The sequence below is a fragment of the Actinia tenebrosa genome, unplaced genomic scaffold (assembly GCF_029948245.1).
Source record: "Actinia tenebrosa isolate PJP-AT-01 unplaced genomic scaffold, QUT_ActTen_1.0 PGA_scaffold4__44_contigs__length_22323623, whole genome shotgun sequence".
In the NCBI taxonomy this organism is placed as follows: domain Eukaryota; kingdom Metazoa; phylum Cnidaria; class Anthozoa; order Actiniaria; family Actiniidae; genus Actinia; species Actinia tenebrosa.
Window position 1 is genome coordinate 12,878,531 of NW_028292581.1, and position 18,771 is coordinate 12,897,301.

Sequence of the window (18,771 nt, forward strand, 5' to 3'; positions counted from 1 at the left end):
TTGCACACTTTTTTCACTAGTAAAACCCAAGAGTCGATAGAGAGGTTTTTGTCACGCAGATGCAGCCGCCCAATCAATGGTCCTGCGCTGTCATACTATATGTGCATGCCCTGCTCATGCTAGCAATCTTACTGATTGTAGTGAATGATGGGCTACTGACAAGTTGAATAACACTTCTAAACGAATTTATATAGAATATCCGCTTATTTCACGGTGTAAGTAAGTAATTTCTGAGTGAATATATGCACACGACAAAGTCAGATGAAATTAATCAGATCTGAATTTATTACATAATGCACATCCCACATGGAAAGGAAAGCCGAGAGTTGATATCAATTCTGGAAAGAGTGTGCATTTAAAGGAATCAGCGTCACAATTGAAATTTCGAGTTTGCTCTGGTGGGTTAATCATCTTTGGTTTAGGGGCCGACTAACCTCTCCCTTAGGCTTCGGTCGAGCTTCCTGATCAGTCTGTAAATCTTCGGATAGCGAATCTCCGCCATAGCTGTAAATGCTTCGCGCTGCCATACGACGGTTCAGCACTTGATGTCTGGAATTATGGTCTTGGTTTAATGAACTGAAAACTAAATATTCAATTCTGGGCTGTAGCCAGGGGTCTTGCAGGTAGGGTGCACAGGGAATGGAAAATAAGCTATGTCTAAACAAGAGAATATTCATATTCTCTTGGTCTAAACCAACATGGAATTGGTATAATATTCCAAGGATTTGCAGAACAAAAAAAGATATATAAATAAATTAAAAACAAGAAAGAAAAAGTTGAATGATCGACCTAATGACCAAACTACAATTTGAATTGCAGAAGGAAAAAATTTGGAATAATGGGCGAGCGATAATTAAAATGCTACTATTGCAGATGGAAAAAGGGTGAAAAAATCATACAAAACCTTTCATTTCACTGTTTATGAAGACCAAAGGAAAGCTATATATGACGAATAGTATTGGTGAATTGTTTGAAAATAAAGTCTACTTACTCAGCTTTACTTTTGCACGGTAATATGAGATTTGTTTTTTGAGCGATAATTGGTTCCGAAGTTTATTTATTGTCCGAGAAAGAGCGGTCTCTGCGTGACTGCTTATTCATGTTAATCATACATTAGGAATTTTTGGGCTTCCTGTGTAGTGTTCCGCGATGACAAGGGATAGTGGCTAAGCCTGCATTAGGAGGCAGTCTCATTATCACGTCTCAGTGATTAAGTTATGGGGCGAGATCCGCGACTGTAGTGGGGACTGTAGAGGGACACCACCGCCACTAGACTTACGGTACTGTATGAAGTTCATTTATACTGCGCTCCGTGCTAATTAATTTTTAAGTGAGAATAGCCACAAAAACGAATTCGGTGACCTCCCAAGTTTTTATTTAAGGTTTTGAACAAGAATATGAGTTTTAATCTTTGCAAGTTCATTTATACTGCGCTCCGTGCTAATTAATTTTTAAGTGAGAATAGCCACAAAAACGAATTCGGTGACCTCCCAAGTTTTTTTTAAAGGTTTTGAACAAGAATATGTTTTTAATCTTTGAAGAATATGTTTGCTTTAATCATGCACGAACTGAATTTTAATCCCCTTTTTCATTCATTCATTTATTTATTTTTGATAAAAAAGACAACTATTGACTATGCAAATTTGAATGAATTAAATTTTATCGCAAAAGAAAAAGCTGTTTAAACTTGTCACACATCATCACCGATCACTGCAGCGATACCGGTTTAGAAAATGGAAGTTGGATAGTGAAATCAGATAGCTTAAATTAGCTGTTTACCTGAACCGGGGAGTTGGAGCGATATTATTAATAATTTGTTTTCATGATGAATGAAACCGCAGCGGTAGCATAACTTGAACAGCTTGTGCTAAATATTACAATTCATCTCTCATTCATACAGACAGATCCGGGGATTTTCATTAGTAGGCCGGACAAAAGAATAATAACTCCGTAAAAACGCTCCAAACTGGTTTCAAAAAAGTCAAAAGATACAGCAAGTTATCAAGGTGGGAAGAAAAAATAATAACTCGGTAAAAACGCTCCAAACTGGCTTCAATAAAGTCAAAAGACACAACAAGTTATCAAGGTAAGTCCATTTTTTACGAATACTAATTTTACAGAACAAGAAATTGGGTTTCCTGTGGTATTCATTGAGTGGACTCTGAGAAGATTCAGCTTCTACTTGTTATTGCTTTTATGCAAATGCCTAAAAATATAGGAAGTACAGTAACCAAGGAGAAAGAACGAAAAGAAATGGAATGTATATCTTCTTTCTTAATATGTCTATTTATGCAATATTAATTTGTTTTCATGACGAAACCGCAATGGTAGCGTACCTTAACATCTTGTACATAATAAATATAATTCGTCTAGTATTCATAGTCGAAAGGAAACGTTTAGATTTTATCGAATACAAACGTTATGAAAATATAGGCTTACAGTAACCAAGGAGAAAGAAAAAAACGAAAGGAATTTCTTAATATGTCTACTCTTGTGAAGGAAAAGTTGTTGACTTTCTTTGATTGCAGTCGTCCAACTTTTCGCAGCAAGGTAAGAGTAAGGCAGATAGGATTAACTTTATCGACATTTCGCATAATACATGATTACGAGCTCTTTCCAAGGTTGATATTTTCAACCTAAAAGCAAGCTCCGTTAAGCTAATAATCTGTAGGACATACCACAAACCCGAAATAAAAACAAAGTCTTTGGTGGAGCTCAGTTACAAAAAAATCACTAAGCAACCTGTATTAGTCAGGGTAATTTTTTTTACGGTTTCGTCGTACTTACGTTGAGTTTTACTTGGACTGATGATTTGTACCATTGGCCTTCTTCAGGGCTACGCAGCAAGCATGGTATCTTGAGGAAATACTCTTCGCTTTCAAAAGTCTACTACAGGAACGCCTTTTTCAGATCCAGGGGTAAAATTTTGTCGCTCGTTTCTAAGAAGCGAGAAACGAGTGATAGAATGTTAACCCCGGGTTCCAGAGGATGGTGTTTTGTTCGCTCATTCCACTGAAAAAAGTTTTTAAATACAAATAATGACTGCCGAACATATATCGCCACTTTTGTCAAATGAATCTCAACAAACTTACATTTGATGTATTTTCGAATATTTCTTTGAAATTTATTTCGATGAATTTGAATGCACAAATTACGATTCTTGAGATTACACATACAATATCCTTTTTAATCTTATAATTACTAGATTCATTGACAAATCTAGACGAGCTAATTCCTTAACACAAAATATCGCTCCAGTCACTATTCTTCATTCTCGATTCGTTCACGTGCGAATATGCAAATCATTGTCTGTTACGTATATTATAAATTTGTAAGACGGAACTCTCAATTCGGGTCATTAAGCTTGAATTTTTGTCGGCGCATGCAGTTTGATAATACGAGTTTCATTCATTTAGTGTTTTTGATGTTTATATGATTTTTTTCTTTTTTTGTGTGTGTGGCTATCGCATCGTGAATTTTGTATCACGTGGACAAATTTTTAACATCACGTGATCGAATGCAGTTAAATTGTCCACGTGGTACAACATTGGCATCACGTGGTCAATTTAATATACGAAGGCGATTAAAAAAAAAAACACGACTGCCTCGGTCTACTGGGAAGAATAGTATGATCACCAAACGACTTTTATCAGTAATGTCTGAATAGCATTCAAATAAATAGAATCTTCTAGTTCTGTAAGGATTCGAACGGATTGTTACGGTGGCTTGTAAGCCTTTTATCGCGCGATAAAGCGTCTCTGATTATCGCGCGATAAAACAACTTATCGCGCGATAAATCAACTTATCGCGCGATAAAAGGCAAGTTTTTTTTGTATGTGGTTGGCCCTTACAAGCCACCATAGATTGTTTCGGTCTGTCCTTCCCCTTTTAAACCCAACTAAAACTTTTCGTGATTGATGAATACTTCCAGTAATAAATTAATAAACTGACGTTCGACATTTTTGAAGAATAATACGTAGCAACAATGTACTTTTATAGCATTTAAAAAGAACAATAAATCCGGGAATAAACATTGTTTGCAGACAAATGCAATGTTGAGAAATAGCGGGTATCCGGTATATTTTCATTTTTTATCAGACTTAAAAGGTTATTTCTCAATCCTTAGTGAATGGTAAAGTATCCTCTTGCGCTCGTGAGTAATTTATCAATAAAATGTCAGGCAGACGTAACGGGGAAAGCAATTTGAAAACAAAGCAATTTAACACTAAAATAAATTCTTGTGATGCTTCACCCATTTCAGATGATAACCACCTTCAGAAAAGATAAAACAAGTTTGATTGCCAGCCGTGTAAAGCTTTGTGGAACGATTCTTTGGGCTGGAAGCGTCTTTATTGGATTTCTTCTCTTCGTTTCTTTAGTACTGCCATCGCTCGAAAACAATGGATATGTATATTCTATGTGTAACGTCACTAAGTTTCTGGTATTAACAGACTCTTACAATAGACTAAGCTGCAAATGCCCTGTACCGGACAAGAGAGATGTTACTAAATGTGTCATTTATTATCCGTGTTTACAAATCTTTGCGTCCTTCGTGGATTCTTTGGGAGAGCTACGCCAAGGCTTGGTAGTTAAATGCAGAAGACATGTTGGAGAAAACTGTTCTCAAAGAATACCATACTATGACTGCTCGACTGAAAATGCTGTCTACAAAAGGCTAAAAGAATTAAAAGACAAATATGGAAGGCCTGGGACCTCCTTTTCTTGCTATTACAAAGCAAATCAACCTGGTTATATCTTATTAACGAGCAAGCAGTTGTTAAAAACACAGGTGTTGAATTTAATACTGTGGCCTTGTTTGGGGGCAATGGTTGGATTCATGTTGATGATGTACAACAGGGTCCTATCAATGTATTATTGTGGATATAAGCAGAAACGAACAAACGACGCTGAAGATCTGCTACCTTTAGCTGATAACATGGATACGTGATGCCGGTTTCATTTTCGTGTTTTGTTTTCCCGTGAAAAGCCAACAGGGCCCGGTTGTACGAATCCTGGTGGATAGTGCTATCCGGCGGATAAATCCTTATCCAGTGGATAAGTCGATGCTGTTATACAATAAATTTATTCACTGGATAAGATTTATCCGTCGGATAGCGCTATCCTATCCAGGCTTCGTACAACCGGGCCCTGAACTCTAAACTTTATATTTTAAAGAGTTTTAAAATAATACCTAAAAAGCGACCCACAGATCACCATCATTCGCTATGCTATGCAGGCTCGTTTAACTATCGACCGCTGAAAAATCGCTGGCGCATGCTGATAGCTATCGTGAGAATTATCTAGCTGAAGGTTCTCGACCATTGGGAATTCATATAGTGTCTACGATGTATAATAGTGCAGGATATTTGTCTCACCGAAATCAAATTTTCTTCCAAATAAAATGGTCGTTTGTGTGGCCATCAACTCCATATCCTCATTTGGAAGTGAAAAAATATATTTTTGGTGACCTCCCCCCTCCCATTTTTAAATTTTCAAAAAGCTTCAAAAAGACATTTGAAATGTTGAAAATATGAACAAAATCTCCACCTCGTACCTAGGGTCTTCTCGGCCGAGTCCAATTCAACATGACCGCCATGATTTGGAATCGGCTGAGATTACCATGGGTACGATGACAGTCGGGGACGAGGTTGCCTTTTTTTGTCTTGAATCTAGCATAGAAACTGGCCTTTCACAATGGAAGCCCAAAAATCTTGATGAGAAAAACTAACAATCGAAGCTAAAACCTTCTAAAGCAATAAGATAAAAAGATGTATATTGGAATATATGTTTCTGCCATTTCGTTACTAAACATATACAACATTGAGATGATGAGATTCGATAAATAAAGCAACTGATTTTTATAACTATTAGACATTCATTTTGATACCTTTTTTAAAAGAAAATATAACTAGCTAAAAACTAGTGTGAGCTGCGTCGGTGTTTCTAATGAAACAGTAATGATAAAAAGGTAAATTATACACCGTGAAAAGATGAAAAAACTTACTGACGTTTCGGACGCTAGTCCTTCGTCGGAGTAAAATGCGGCTTATTCACCTATTGGGCACTCTTAGTCCCAACGGGATTAATGAACGCTTTGCTTCAGTTTCAACTAACCCTTTCTTTTGTCTTTTGAGTGTTTGTTTTTGTTTCCTTGCCTACCTTGCTCTCATTGGTTTCTTTTGTCTTATTCTATCATATATACACTGGCCTTTCTACCACCTCTTTCTCTTTTACTCCGACGAAGGACTAGCGTCCGAAACGTCAGTAAGTTTTTTCATCTTTTGACGGTGTATAATTTACCTTTTTATCATTACCTTTTTTAAAAGTTACCCTGCCGCTTTGCGCGGGTTTGACGCGCGTGTTGTCTAAAGAATGAGTATTTCTTTCGCTTTATCAAAAATTATGCATCAATATAGGATGGGAATTTTAATTTCTTCTTTAACTAGTGAGAAAACACGAGAAAACTCACTTAGTAAACATTACTGAATATTTTGAAGTGTCTATGACACCTAAATCAATATTTTCAGCATTGATTATACACGAAGAAAATAGTTGAATGGTAAAATATTTTTACATGATTTGAGTGAGCATGGTTTAAATCCAATATGTCAAAGAGTGTGAAATCATAGAAGGCATTTGAGTTTATTTGTCATAATTATTAAATTGAATCACTGATTTCTACATGAGAAAACAAATTTGCAATGTGACTTTTCTATTCTCTACTTTCACATCCCCATAATACTTTGCGTCTTTGGGGGGTAACCAGAGGGTAAACACCCACTTATTTTGCTGAAGCCTGATCAGGCAATGTTGAAAATACCTTGTTTGGTATCCAAAAATAAAATGAAGGAGTAAAAAACAGAAAAAGATAGAAGCTTGAAGACGTTTCAGGTATATTTTAAACATTTTTTCGTAAGTCAATACATTTTCTGTAAGACCAAAACTCTTGATAATCTGTACACGCAAAAATAACTTGGATAAACTGATAATCAGTATTGTACGGATAAAAGCAGGTATACTATAAATTCAATCAAGAAACCTTTCAATTTGGGACAGTTTTTTGATTGGTTACCCCCAAAAGACGCAAAGCATTATGGGGATGTGAAAGTAGAGAATGAACCCTTAGTAAACCTGAGACTAGACGATGATGTTTTATACAGGATGTTTTACTGCCCCAGAAAAGTTTTATAATGGTGCCTCATACATATGACATCACACCCAGGTGTCATGGGCACTTTAAAATATGCACATCAAAGTATATAAGGTATTTTTATGTTATCATGGTTTAACCTTGAGCTTAACATAATCATAACCGGCTATTCCCGTGAAAAGAAATCCAACTGCTTTATACACTACTGTGATATATCCCGCAGTCAGTACATAATGAGAATCAGCCCTCGACCATTTTGACAGTGCTTCTTATTGCATGATCTCGAGTTTTTCTGCGACAGCTATTTGGAATGGACTTCCCTTAATCCACTTCCCATCCCATTTCGCTATCATCCTGTATTCTCCAGTAGACTGTGGACAGAATGATATTTCATGTACATTTTCCTGCTTGCAGCGGAATGAAACTTCCATCTCATTCTGTGAAGAATCCAGCACAGAGATGCTTAGATAAAGTAAATCAGCTGTTGGTGTACGAATCATAAAGGCTACATCCTCGCCAAGATGGATTTCCCTTGGCGTTTTCCCCTCTTCGGCCCAAATTTCACAGCCAGATGCAAAGTCACTTTGCGTTGTTTCTGCTGCGCCTTTGGTTGACGTTTTGTGGAGCTTTATCAGAACGATTTTTCTGTGTAACTCAGAGTTTAGAATATCCATAGTCACTAGATAATCAATCTACAGTGTGTAGAGCTGGGGCTTTTTCAGAAAAAAGAGATCAATACGTGTCTTCCTTTGACCGTCAACAGAAGTGAATGATATACTTTCAAACAAGAAATGTCAACTGGATGAAGAGTTACAACTGACAGACCAATGATGAATACTAGCTCTTTGCAATCGATCATTCACATCACCTCCAAATGTTAATCCGTTCTGCTGTTGTGGTGTCTGTCGTTCAGTGATATTGCGATTAAAACTGATGACCTTTTCTTGAAAGATTCATTACTGAACCTCCACAACTGCATGTACAATATGGCTACGGCATCTTCAGAACGTGACCTCGTAAACCTCTCTTTGTCCTGCCTCATTTGAATGACTGATTTCTTTTCCTTTTCCAATTTTGTGTAAACCAACTTTAATTTTAACTGAGTTTACGAGAAGATTGGATTTATTTTTGTCTTTCATGCAGAATACGCACCTAGTGTGAGCTCATTATTTATGTTCCAAATCTTTTCGACAAATCTATTCTCCTCCCATTACAACACTTATCTTATTACCTTTTACACAAGCCGCCATGTGCATACGATAATAATAATGGTCAGACGCGCGATGATCAACCTGAACGATGATGATATTATTAAATCTACCCGCAGAAACGACAAATACTATCAAACGGAGTTGCTATCTTACAAAAATTCTCATAAATCATCTATTCAGTTCTAGTGTGAAATTAACGATTATAACTTTTAGGAGAAAAGCAATTCGCATAACAGAAATACGTACGATCTTTGATCTAGGTTTTAAATCATTCAATATTGACGTCTTCTCGGCACGTACTTACTGATTATCGTCATATGTTTTGATATAAGTGAAAAATTCCTCCAAAAGCTATATAAGACTATAAGATACCCAGACTGAATGTCCCTTGCTTGGTCTAATATCATCCCATATATTAGTCTTTACAGTATTTAGGAGACAGAAATGCGTTGCCTTGTAGACATAATTCTGTTCATCTTATATAGTACACAATCGATTAGGACAAAGTACTGTGGCCACTATATCTGAGTTTTAAATAGGTTCCGGTAAAAGTATATGGTTTTAACTGTATTAACGCCGGGTGATACTGTTGCGCGCAGCCATACAATAAAATTGCACCATGATTAATTTTTAGTAGTCACGTGATATTATCGGCCAATGAAAACATTTTCGTGTCCCGCTATCCTTCATTCCGACTGGGAGTCATGCAAGGGTGGTATAGTGGTACTGCCCTTGCCTCTCGTCTCTGGGGTTTAGGGTTTAATTACAAGACTCGGCCGGCATCATATTTGAGTACATTGAGTGTGTTTCGGGTTTAATAGATCTCCTCGGCTTGGACGTAATGTTGTCCCATTTCAGACCACGTGTCATTTCCTTGAGAATGAGATTCTTTGTTTGGGTTGTATCCATATTCATGTGTCTTCTCCTATGCAGCCGTTAAACAAAGAAATGATACTCTAGGGAATGATACGTGGTCTGAAATGGGACAACATCACGTCCGAGCCGAGGAGGTCCATTCCAAGACTCGGCATCATATTTGATAGAGTAGACTGAGTGTGTTTGATCCTTCTCCCCCTTGTTCGAAGGATTCTTCTCTGGGTTCTCTGGTTTTCCTTCCACCGCAAAACTTAGCACGCTAATTATGATTCAATCTGTGAGTTACAACCGTGCCCTGTTTTGGTTCAGCACAGAGTTTTTCAGAGAATCGCACGAGATTTAAAGGTTGATGTTCCTATTGATGGTCTTCACGGCGGCCATGTAGGAGGAACTTAACAAAAGAATTGTCAATGAATTATTTTGTTATATCCTCCGACATGGCCGCCGTGTCTTTTGTTATTTAATTCTCTTGGGAATGGTTGAAAACCATCAATACGGTGCTCAATAATTCATTATTATCTTAATGACTGTTAGTGCTGGAGTGACAATGCAAATTTCATTATTATTATTATTATTATTTCCCACACACACAAAATAACTATAGTACATAAAGCCAAATGGAAGGTACAAAAGGATACAAATCGACGTCACATTATGTCTAGTACAGTACGTTTCTAACTCAATAATACTAAATGCGTGCTGTGAGATATTTGATCTTTAAAAATGTTTAGGCCCCATCCACATGTATCCGGAATTTTTTGTATCCGCAAATCATTTTTTGCGGATACGGGTTGCGTCCACACGTGTCCGGAAATTTTTGTATCCGTATCCGGAAATTTTCGAAAACGGTCTCCAGAGTGGAAATGTTCGAATACGCTCCGAATACGGATTTACGTGTGGACGGTCGTATCCGCAAATTTTTGAATACGCTGACGTAAACACGATTTTGCGCATGCTCAATAAGGAAAACTATCTGTCAAAGGGACTAGGCATTAGCGTGCATCAGGGCGGATCAAGAAATTTCCGGATACGTGTGGACAGTGAAAACGATTCGAAAACGATTCGAATACGCTGCGTGTGGACGCAAACATATTCGTATCCGCAAAAAATAATTTGCGGATACAAAAATTTCCGGATACGTGTAGACGAGGCCTTAGACGAAATAAACTGTTCTCGAGGTTGAGTACCAAAAATAAGATAGGATTCAAACTATGGACCTATGGCATAAAAGATAGCGTACCGACCATCAAAGCCATGCTCGTATCGTTCCTTAGTAGTTTTAAACAACAACAACAACAACAAGTATCTTTATTACCAATAATAATAACATATATATGTGTATACACCTGCTTGCAAGAACGTTGACATACGAATACAGAACATTAGTGATTTAGTGGGATAGGAATTACATTAAGAAACAAAAGAAGATCACTGAAGCTGAACATTTTCTTTTGTCTTTTAATGTATTCCTTTTTCACTAAATTACTGTTCTAATATCGTATGACAACGTTCTTGCAAGTAGGTGTATATCAAATTATGCTTTACAACATTAATGTTTATAGCCAAGATTCAGGTAATAGCTGCTCAGTATAGCAAACTAATCGAGCTGAGCAGCCGTTAACTGTTTTTTTCTTCACATTTTATAAGTGCAAAATAACTTCACTCTTTTTTGACTCTTTCTTTTTCACCTGATATATTGATCAACCCTAAGGAAACGAGAAAACCGCGTTTTTTTGTTAAAGCGAGAGCCACAATCAGTTATTTCTGACGTCGTCTCTTAGCATTTTGTCTGATTAGTGATCTCGAGTCCAATCTTGATCGTTTTATTTATATTTCTAGTTTGGAGGGCTTGGTGCCAGGAGTATATGTGATAGTTTTTTGAGGTTTTGATGGATAGCAGATAAAAAGTGATACTTGGATTGTGCTCAGTAGTACTCCCACTCCATTTGGTATCTGAAAGAGTTAAAATATAATGAGTAAGTTTTTTCCCTCCGAAGAGATTTAGGTAAAAAATCAGGAAATGACTCCCTCATGAAGTGGATTGCACCGATGCCAATTTGACCTTATTCGTCGTGGAGTAATGTTGTCCATTTCAGACCACCTCTCATTCCCAAGAGTATCATTTCACATGAATATGGATACAACTCAAACAAAGAATCTTATTTTCAAGAGAGAGACACGTGGTCTGAAACGGGAAAACATTACGCCCAAGCTAAAAAAAAGTCTATTAACAACTTCCACTTTGTAGGCTTGAGTCGGTCGATGACAACGCTGAATGGACTGCTTCGAAGATACGGCGGCCATATTGTCAGGACGCCCCATAACGTCTTGCGATCCAAGATGGCCACCGTATCATCGACGTTCCAATTGACTGTACTCAAATCTACTTACTTTAATAAAGTTATCTTGTACAATCTGTCCGTACATTAGCCATTGCAGGGACACAATAAAGTTTGCAATACAAAGAGAAAATGTTAAGCATTCTGTGCTCTTCTTTCGAATAACTGTTGCCTGAAAAATGAGGAGGACTTGATAAGCAAATGTTTAGGTTAGAGAAAAATTGAAATGAATGGGTGGATAAAATGAATGAATGTATTGATGCATGAATAGACGGATGGATGGATGGATGGGTAGATGTATGGAGTGAATGAATGGATGGAAAGATGGATGAAAGGATTGATGGAAGAATAGATTGATGTATAAATAGCTGGGTGAATTAATGGCTGGATGGGTAGATGGATGGATGGACGGACGGACGGACGGACGGACGGACGGACAAATGCATGGATATACGAACGAATCATACCAGAGATACAAGAGGAGAACCATATACTGCAACAGAGAATCCACTGCATACAAATCCAAGATGCATTGAAGCTGTTTCCACATCTTCAACATAATATTTTATGTAACTTAAAATTGACGTCACTGTCAAGAAGGCCAACAGTAGCTTGACACTGATATTTTTCTGTAGTTAAAATTAAAAAACAAAAGTTATTCTAATGACATAACAATATTGGGTCTTCCTTTTTAATAGTTTCAATATGTATGTATTCTTTGATGCCGTTTTTTGTATTGCAGGGTATTGTTGAGCTTCAAACTTGTTGTTCTTGGCTATTGTTTTATTGTATTCCGAGCTCAGATGCCCTGCAATACCAAGAAAGAGCATGATCAATGAATTAACGAATCAAGTATTCCATTGAATTCTTAACTTTTGATTATCACTTAATTAAATGATTAATGCTACACGTCAAAAGAAAAAAAAGAAATGAAAATCGAATAGACTGCAAGGAAAATCAAAGTTTGAAAAGAGGAAACCATGGCAAGGAAAGTAGAATAAAATAAAGTAATGACAGGGACGGCGGAACTGGGGGGGCTGGGGGGGTTTTTAGCTCCCCCACTTTTTGTGAAATTTTAATACATTTTCACTAAACTTAGCCCCCCCACCTTGCCATACAATGTCACTATTGAGCCCCCCCCCCCCCCCCCAATCAAAAACCTGCTCCGCCTTCCCTGAATAAAAAAAGGGAAAAGATAAAAATTAGGGGAAGTTAGGGAAACTGCAGGGTTAAGGTAGCAATCAAGGTAGAGAAAGGAAATAAGAGAAACAAAGAGCAGAAGAAAAGAAAAATGATTGGATAGACAAAGAGACAAGAGAGAAGATATTAAATGACTGCATGGTCTTTTATGACTAAAATATCTGCTGATATCATTACCTTATCTCTTGCGTTGACATTGGTATAATAAATTAAAATATAAATACTCTGTGAAATCATTCCTGCACAACTAATTAATGTGATTGGGAAATCTTCTTGTAATAGACCATATTTTGTCCATAGGACAGAACTGTTTAAAACAAACCAAAAATATAACATCAAACCCCCGTATTAGTGACTAGTCATTATTCATGCAAAGGGAGGGGGCTGGGAGAAGACTATATTTTCTTGTGCCTGCATGACCCTCTTGGTTCAAGGAATAACCACATAATAAAACCGAGTTTTGTGTTTGATGCATACCACAGATTCATTTGCACAAGCCTCATTTATGCACCTATCAGCGGCTTCCCCTTGGGTCGACCCCTGGGCTGACCAGGGAGATGGTTGGGAGAATATAGGAGGATCCAGTTACTCCCCCTGGGGTTGGAAAAATTTGCGACATTGGTTTTGTGGTTAAAAACTGAGGTGGGGGATTGTAATGGAATTATTTTCATTGCAGAGGTTACCAGGGGGATTGATTTTCCTCTCTAGTTAAAGAAATAGCTCCTGATTTTAAAAATTTTGAGACGTTTTTGGTTGGGCTGGGTAACCTAATGTTTGCCAATACCCAGATGCCTCTTGTCAAGATGGCTAACAACGAGGTGAGAATTCCACTGTAAAGCAGAGACTGTGAAGTATGTTTTTTGACATTCTTTGTTGTTTCACACATACGAATTCGAAGGTAACTTGATTTTTTTTACTTTAATGATGTGATTTCTTCAATTCATGAGAGTTTTCCCCCCAATCTTTTCAATGAAAAAGTACTTGAAATATCGAGCAAACCACATGGTTATGTGTTGAGTTCAGATTTTCAAACTACAATAATAATTTCAACCAATTCAAAATGAGGGAGATTGTAGATTTACTGAATGCCTCGGCCAGGGGACATTGAAAAGAACAACTTCCCTACCCCTGTTGAAAATGATCAACATTGTTTAGGAATTTTTACAATCTCCCTGGTCAGTCGGGGGTCGACCCCACAAAGCCACTTATAGGTGCACTATAAGTCACCTATTAACAGATCTACCATTAAACGTCTGTGGGAGTTCAAAACATTGGCGTGAATCCAACCAAATTTACTAACCTTAAGCAACAGGCAAGGAATGGGAATAATGCCACTTCTCCAGTGCTTCCATTACGTATTATTCTTAAACATGTTTGACTAAATTCAGAAAAGAAAAAAAAAAAAAAATTCTAATAACAGGGTATTCAAAGTTGGGCTCCCTGTGGTAATTGTATGGACTAGAATAGAAATAGAATAGAATAGAAATCCAACTTTACCCCAAAAACAGTGGAAACAAAGAAAGAGAAGAAAATAGGGAATTTTCGACAATTTCTAGCTTAAAGTGGCATACTGGAAATATCGATAAATTACAAAACATTTTAAGCACTACAGAAATGCAAGCAACGCTACGCGAATCAATAGAAAACGCAGATAATGTAGACTCAATGGTTAAGGCATTTACTGAAACCCTAACAAGCATAGGAACAGAAGCAGGTCTTTGTTCCCTAACTAAACAAACTAAAGCATTTAAAGAAAATACAGATTCACAAAAGTGGTTTGATTCAGAATGTGAAAACGAAAAGAAAAATCTTCGATCTCTTGGAAAACAAATTTGTAGGAATCCAAATAATGAACAACTTCGTAGGAATCTACATACCCATAAAAGGTCCTTTCGAAGCATGTGTAGACGTAAGAAAAACAAATATTTCAATTCAAAATTAATGAACCTTGACCTCAAAGATTCGAAATCCACCTGGAAGTCTTTGAAACAACTTTTTAATGTAGGCAAAGCAAAAAATGCAAACTCCTGTCGAGCAAACGAAAAGGACTTATTTAATCACTTCAAGACGCTTAATAGCTCCCAGACATCTGCAGTAAATACTACGGAGACCTTAGAACAGTCGCAAAGTCAAGGGGAATTAGATTTTTCCATTACAGATCAAGAAGTATATGAAGTTCTAAGTAACCTAAAGAAACATAAAGCTCCCGGCCCTGATAATATTCCAAATGAGCTATTGATAACGGGAAAGGAAGCACTAAAAGGACACCTAACGGTAATTTTCAATGAAATCCTAGACAACGGAAAGTTTCCCTCTTCATGGAATCTAGGATATATTGTTCCATTGCATAAAAAGGACGATCCAACGAAAGCTGAAAATTACCGTGGAATAACACTCCTTTCTGCAATTGGCAAAGTTTTTACGGCAATACTTAACAAACGGCTCTATGATTACCTAACTACGAATAATATAATTAAACAGGAACAGGGTGGGTTTAGAAAAAAGCACGGAACAACAGATAGTATTTTTATTCTGAAATCCGTAATCGATAAATATGTTAAAAGTAAGCCACGGAAGAAAAATAATTTCCTTTTTTCCTGCTTTGTAGATTTTCAAAAAGCGTTTGACTGCATCCCAAGGAAAAAATTAATGGCAAAACTTGAAAATGTTGGTATAAATGGAAATTTTCTAAGAGTGATACAATCGATGTACTCCACTGATCAATCAGCAATCAAAGTAAATGGACACATTTCTCCGACATTTTCCTGTTATATGGGTGTTAAACAAGGCTGTATGCTGAGCCCTACGTTATTTAATTTATATCTTCACGATCTGCCTGACTCATTAAATTCGTGTAACAACAATGATGTAATGTTGAATGGCAAACCGATTAGTACTCTTTTATATGCAGATGACCTGGTTCTGTTCTCTAAATCTGCTAAAGGGCTTCAGAAATATCTCGACAAGCTAGAGGCATTTTGTGAACAATCAGGCTTAACAGTTAATATAACAAAGACAAAAGTGATGGTTTTCAATAATACAGGGAAGACAATGAATAACTTCCAATTCTATTTGAACAAATCTAAACTAGAAAACGTTAAATCATATAAATATTTAGGATTAAATTTTACAACCTTTGGAAACTTTAAGTTTGCAAAACAAGAATTAAAAAAAGCTGCATTAAAGGCACTATTTCAGATGAAAAAACAAATGGGTGAATTTTTCACATCCAATATCAAATTAACTATAAAACTGTTTGACTCGCTTGTTACACCAATACTTCTATACGCAAGTGAGATATGGGGTATCGAAACATTAAGCACCAAAGACCAAGAGCCCATGGAACTTGTTCATTTGAAATTTTGCAAAATGCTCCTCAAGGTGACAAAGAATGCTAGTAACCTTGCATGCAGAGCTGAGTTAGGAAGGTTTCCGCTAAAATGCAAAGCATGCAGTAAAAGCTTTAAATTCTGGCATAAAATTATAAAGTCGGAACTACACCCAAAAAAACTTTCAGCCGAAGTCTACCAAGATATTAAAAATGAAACTAAAAAAGCCTTTTGGAGCATAAAAATTAAAACTACTTTAGAACAACTCGGATTGGGGATAATTTGGATGAAACAAAATGAACTTTCTCCAAGATGGTATGAATATGGAAAAATAATAACCCAAAGAATATATGACATTGAGAGGCAAATTTTATGGAGTAATCTCCACAATGATGAAAGGAAAGACGACAGACATAAAAATAAACTCAGAGTCTTTCGTCAGTTCAAAACGGATTATAACTTTGAAGAATATTTAAGTCAAGTCACCAATATTAAGCACAGAGTGGCGCTTACAAAATTAAGAATTAGTAACCATAAGCTTGAAGTAGAAACGGGGAGGCATAAGAGGCCTTATCTCATTTACGATGAAAGGATTTGCCCAGTGTGTAAGTCGGGAGTAGAAAACGAAAAACACTTTCTAGTTTGGTGTCCACTATATGACTCTCATAGAAACGACTTAAGAGAGTTCATAGAAAAAAACACCAGCATTAATTTCAACAATATGAGCGCTGACAGTCGTTTTATGTTCTTAATCAATTCAAAATCAGCGTCTCTACAAAGAGCCATATCAGCATACATTCATCAATGTATGCTGATACGTGAAAATGAATTAAGAAAATTACTTAATACATAGTATATATATATACCTATAATATATTTGGAATCAAACACTCATGTACTATTAGTATAAGGTGCCAAATAAAATTGTATTGTATTGTATTGTATTGGACTGCAGACGGGGGGGGGGGGGGGGGGGGTACTCCAATATATGGACAATACGGGGATGATCCGCTGAACAGGGTATGGTTTTTCGAGCTTCTTTTCATAAACAGGGTATGCAATTTCACTAAAGTTCCAAGTTCTTCCTGAGTTTCCTGACGTATTCAGGGTTTCTACTTTCGTATTGACCGAAACTGGTTATTATGGTCGTAAAAAAAACGATACGCGAGATGACACGATAATTGAAACGGGAACTCAGTGCAATTAATTATATCTTTTGTCATGAACATGGTCTACAAATTTGTTTTTTTTTGTCATAAATAGGGTACCCCTTTCAGAATCCCAGCGGAACACCCCTACCCAAATTCTGGCGGAGTACCCCCCCCCCCCCCCCCCCGGGACTGCAGACCATGAGCCCAGGACAAAACAACCATTTATTAGCAGTTTTCATGCCATATGTCTGCCTTGCCATGACCATGATATTTTCTAGAATTTTGATCGACTGATTTTATTCTCGCTGCAATTTGATTGGTCTGGCAAATGAAAATCTCATGGCACAAATACAATCATGACATGGCAATGGATACGTCAGACTAATCATATTGCTGGAGAAAAAGATCAGTCAATAGCCCTTTCTTGAATTCGCTTGGATGACCACTAAACAATGGTTTGAAATTGAGACTGAACTCGATTCTTTTATTCATCAAGTTCAACCTCAACTTGAAACCATTGTTTTGTTATTCGTCAAGCAAATTCGGGAAAGGTTATATTGTATTTCTAGAAAGCATCACAGTCACAGCACCACACGCTTATGGAATTGTGCCTTTCACAGTCAAGCAAAATCTGCTCTGGCTAGTAATATGGTTCATGGATATATATGATGTGCATTAAAATGAAACGATCAAAATGATACAATATATATAAAAATATACGATCTACAAACTTATGACTTAAAAATCATCTGTATGAAAGTTTGTTTAGTAAAGGTCAGAAAGAAATAAACATATCAAAATTGAAAACAAGTATAAATATCTAAAGTATAAATTTCCCTTTTTTACTGATCTTTCGTAATCTTAATAATCTGTTTTAATAGACGTCAAATAAAATGCAGGACGACCGAAAAAACCTGCTTTAAAACAACAAAATTTGTTTTTAAGGTAATAAATAAATAAGTAAATAAATATAAAACGCTGATCTTTACTGAAAAACGTCTAAATAGAAGTATAGTGTTATTTACGTTGTTATCGATCGAACGTCTCTACAACAAAGGTACACGTAAGCATACATTTGTCGAACGGAAGTACAGTTTTAAAAACATAGTGACAAAAACTCTTGTCTACTTACGCTCCAGTAAGAAGTAGACCAGCCTGTGAAAGGGTTGCTGTCCAGGATATCATAAGTTTTGAATCCATTAGATTAAAGTTATTTTAAAATGTTTGTTAGTGTGAGTTTTCGTTGCTACTGAATCAATCGCATTTTGTATTGTGACCGTGTGTCGAAACGAAGACTAAGTTCTAGTCTGGCCCACTAAAGTAAAAATCATATATCACAGCATCTCAAAATGTTTGTATAAAATAAAAAATATAGTATAAAATAGATGCATGTACTATGATTTCTATTTTTTGAGATAAATAACTGTATTTTAGTCGTTTTGTGGTGCGTTTGGTTTTGCAGTGGGGTTTGGGCAAGGTTTGGGCTACCTTTGGTTTTTAGCAGATACGAATAAC

The 18,771-nt window shown here is 36.6% G+C and overlaps 2 protein-coding genes and 1 long non-coding RNA gene across 4 annotated transcripts; 1 reads left to right on the forward strand and 2 right to left on the reverse strand.

Annotated features, from left to right (window-relative positions):
- Positions 1 to 359: 359 nt before the first annotated feature.
- On the reverse strand, positions 360 to 3,115 carry LOC116292048 (uncharacterized). Its single transcript, XR_004196630.2, has 3 exons — positions 3,093 to 3,115; positions 2,788 to 3,012; positions 360 to 583 (listed from the first exon to the last, which is right to left on the reverse strand). It is a non-coding gene; the product is annotated as an uncharacterized LOC116292048 (long non-coding RNA).
- On the forward strand, positions 1,906 to 5,867 carry LOC116292046 (uncharacterized). Of its 2 annotated transcripts, none has more exons than XM_089037132.1 (2): positions 1,906 to 2,086; positions 4,262 to 5,867. In XM_089037132.1, the coding sequence occupies exon 2, from the start codon at positions 4,262 to 4,264 to the stop codon at positions 4,946 to 4,948; it is 687 nt and encodes a 228-aa protein (XP_088893258.1). In that variant the 5' UTR covers positions 1,906 to 2,086; the 3' UTR covers positions 4,949 to 5,867. The 2 variants fall into 2 exon arrangements, with proteins under 2 accessions (XP_088893258.1, XP_031555146.1); XM_031699286.2 differs by lacking the exon at positions 1,906 to 2,086 and adding an exon at positions 2,388 to 2,550.
- Positions 5,868 to 10,528: 4,661 nt separating this feature from the next.
- Positions 10,529 to 18,525, reverse strand: LOC116292060 (sugar transporter SWEET1). Its single transcript, XM_031699299.2, has 6 exons — positions 18,389 to 18,525; positions 14,077 to 14,154; positions 12,954 to 13,083; positions 12,044 to 12,205; positions 11,629 to 11,748; positions 10,529 to 11,190 (listed from the first exon to the last, which is right to left on the reverse strand). Exons 1-6 carry the CDS (start codon positions 18,454 to 18,456, stop codon positions 11,065 to 11,067), a joined length of 684 nt encoding a protein of 227 aa, XP_031555159.1. The 5' UTR covers positions 18,457 to 18,525; the 3' UTR covers positions 10,529 to 11,064.
- Between the last annotated feature and the right edge of the window lie 246 nt (positions 18,526 to 18,771).

What these genes read in the sequence shown, in the direction of transcription:
- LOC116292046 (XM_031699286.2), top strand. Translation starts at nt 2,482, where the DNA reads ATGTCTACTCTTGTGAAGGAAAAGTTGTTGACTTTCTTTGATTGCAGT. An exon ending in GTCCAACTTTTCGCAGCAAG is followed by an intron (nt 2,551 to 4,261) that starts GTAAGAGTAAGG and finishes CACCCATTTCAG; the next exon opens with ATGATAACCACCTTCAGAAA.
- LOC116292060 (XM_031699299.2), bottom strand. Translation starts at nt 18,456, where the DNA reads ATGGATTCAAAACTTATGATATCCTGGACAGCAACCCTTTCACAGGCT. An exon ending in ATGTCAACGCAAGAGATAAG is followed by an intron (nt 12,206 to 12,953) that starts GTAATGATATCA and finishes TTTTAACTACAG; the next exon opens with AAAAATATCAGTGTCAAGCT. An exon ending in GTTCTCCTCTTGTATCTCTG is followed by an intron (nt 11,749 to 12,043) that starts GTATGATTCGTT and finishes CTCATTTTTCAG; the next exon opens with GCAACAGTTATTCGAAAGAA.